Below are 2500 nucleotides of genomic sequence, written 5' to 3'. Positions count from 1 at the left end.
GTATGTATGTATGTATACATGTATATGTGTGGATGTAATATATATATATATATATATATATATATATATATAATTACATACATGCACATACATATATAGTGGTAGAGAGACAGAACGAACAAGCGAGGTAAGGTCATCCAGCCCCATTGACCGGCACTCAGTTAAAATTATGTGATTTTCTAATTAACAGAGCTAGCATTTTTCATTCATAAGAATTTTCTGATTTATGAATTAATTTAGCGATTTCCCCAGTTAAGCAGGTGACCTCCATCACACAAATGAATGAAACACGATTCTCTTCCGTATCTAACATCACGTTTACGCTCCTTTTTTTCGCGAAAGCTCTACCCGTTTCGCCTATGTAAAACTCGGGGAATCCTTCTACGGAATAGTGTAAGTGCCTGAAGAAGTCTCAAGAGCACCGGCAGCCGCATTGTGCTTAACCAAAGTATTACGCAACGTGTTCGGATACGCATAGTCAGTTCCAGCGCCTTTAAACATGAGTCGTTTTTCATCGAGGCTCGGGTTGTACGGAATGATTAATAGATTACTGGCACTATCGTGTTGAGAAAGACGGGGATGGCTATCATTTTTTTTTTTTTTTATGATTTATGAAAAAAAAAAAAAAATCGAAGATATCTTACTTTCGAAACAAGGATATCTGAAATGACGAAATTACTGAATTTTTAACATACAACGGGTGATTCGAGAAAAAGTGGAGGTAATTAGCGGTGTGAGCTGGTTTACGGTAAACCGAAAATTTAAGCGAGCTATTAACATTTAATAAAAGAACGTCGAGAAAGGGTAATTTACCCGAATCTTCCCTTCTACTTTAACTTTGATAGTACGAGCGAGGTTGTTAAGACTTCTGAAAAAAAAAATCGAAATCTGAACGGTTCACTTGACACAAAAAAAAAAAAAAAAAAAAAAAAAAAAAAAAAAAATCTCATCAACGTAACGAAACAAAATCGCATCGGGAGGGAGAATCGACGGAAGGAGTTCAGATTCAACCATCTTCATGCATAAATTCGCGAGAACCGGGCTAAGGCTACTTCCCATCGCGATGCCATTAATCTGCTTATACAATTCGCCATCCAAAAATAAAGACATTATTCGTGATACACAAACGAATGAGATCAGTAAAGCATTTGACTGGAAGACGGATCTTTTTATGAGATGAGGAAAGTTTTCATTTTCAACAAAATTTAGCACGTCGTCAAACGGAACATTAGTAAACAGGGAATCTACATTATAATTCGCTAATTTCTTACCGTGCGTCGGGAAATTTCTAACTCCCCATGAAATCCATTGACTATTTAATATGACTATCAGAGAAGGATCCCATATAAGGAGATAAAACACTGGCTAGCCAAGAGTCTAATGCGCGGGTAACTGATTTGAAAGACGAAATAATAGGTCTTAAAGGGACTCCCGGTTTGTGAATGTTAGAAAGGCCATAAAAATACGGAATATAGGGACTTACCGTTCTAAAGCGATAAAAAAATTGGTGTCAGGAACACATAGGTCTTACCTCCAAGCTCTGCCAAGTGGGCAGGAATTTTCAAAGTATTCTACTTAGGTTTCCGCGCCGTCCACTACGCATCGAAGGGCGGCCACGTCGAGGTGCTGAAGGTCCTGCAGGCGCTGAAGGTCGACCTGAGGGCCCTGACGGACGCCGGGGAGACGGCCCTCCACGTGGCGGCCTCCTGCGGCAACTTGGCCGCCGTCAAGTGGCTGGCGGAGCAGGCGGGTTTCCGCGACGCTGCGCTCCTGGCGGGAGAAGGCTCCGCGCTGCAGGCGGCGAGAGAGGCTCGAAAAATGAGCGTCGTTAAATACCTGGCGAGTGTAAGCAACTGACGTCTAGGTGCTTGTGTCTTGATAACTATGTTTTTGTTTTTGGATATCTATATATTCGGCTCCTTATAAGTGTTTCGTTTCTTGAAAACTATGCTTTTTTGTCAACTATAAATTCGTTTCTTAACCATGCTGTTATGGAAAATTATGTATTCGATTTTTGACAACAGTTTTTATTTATTGACAGCTATATTATTCGTTTCTTGACAGCTTTTTTATGACAAATATTTATGATATTCATATATTCCTTTCACATGACAACATAGTTCTTGTTTGTTGACAACTATGTTTTTGTCTTTTGGATAATTATATATTCGTGTTCTGTATAGTTTAACATTATATATATTTTTTTTATTTAGTTTTTTTTTTATATTCTTTAATAATGTTTACTTTCTTCTTCGTTCATATCATCTCTACCAATTTCCTTTCTCAAAGCTGCCATACAGTCCACGTCAGTTAACGATGATGGTGAAGCTAGTGCTAGTGAGCCCATGACTTAATTCACTTATAATGTCCACTTTTTACCTTCAAATTAATTCTTCATCCCTTTTCTTTTTGTAGGTTCCGCAGGTGACCGGAAATTAGGCAGATTAATAAAAGAGAAGTGACTGAGGGAGGACAGAGGTATGGCACAGCAGGGAAATGC

General features: G+C 38.8%; 1 protein-coding gene across 2 annotated transcripts in view; it reads left to right on the top strand.

The window, feature by feature from the left end:
- The window catches only part of LOC125034201 (serine/threonine-protein phosphatase 6 regulatory ankyrin repeat subunit A-like), a 30956-nt gene that overhangs the window by 28060 nt on the left and 396 nt on the right, over nucleotides 1-2500 (top strand). For both annotated transcript variants that reach the window (XM_047625900.1, XM_047625899.1), the window contains 2 exons: nucleotides 1580-1845; nucleotides 2416-2500. The exon at nucleotides 2416-2500 is cut by the window's right edge and continues 396 nt beyond it. In XM_047625900.1, the coding sequence (XP_047481856.1) occupies nucleotides 1580-1845; nucleotides 2416-2439 (290 nt within the window). In that variant the 3' untranslated portion in view covers nucleotides 2440-2500. The remainder of the gene's footprint in view (nucleotides 1-1579; nucleotides 1846-2415) is intronic.

Source organism: Penaeus chinensis, chromosome 17 (genome assembly GCF_019202785.1).
Source record: "Penaeus chinensis breed Huanghai No. 1 chromosome 17, ASM1920278v2, whole genome shotgun sequence".
NCBI lineage: Eukaryota > Metazoa > Arthropoda > Malacostraca > Decapoda > Penaeidae > Penaeus > Penaeus chinensis.
This window is presented reverse-complemented; position numbering and strand designations above follow the sequence as displayed.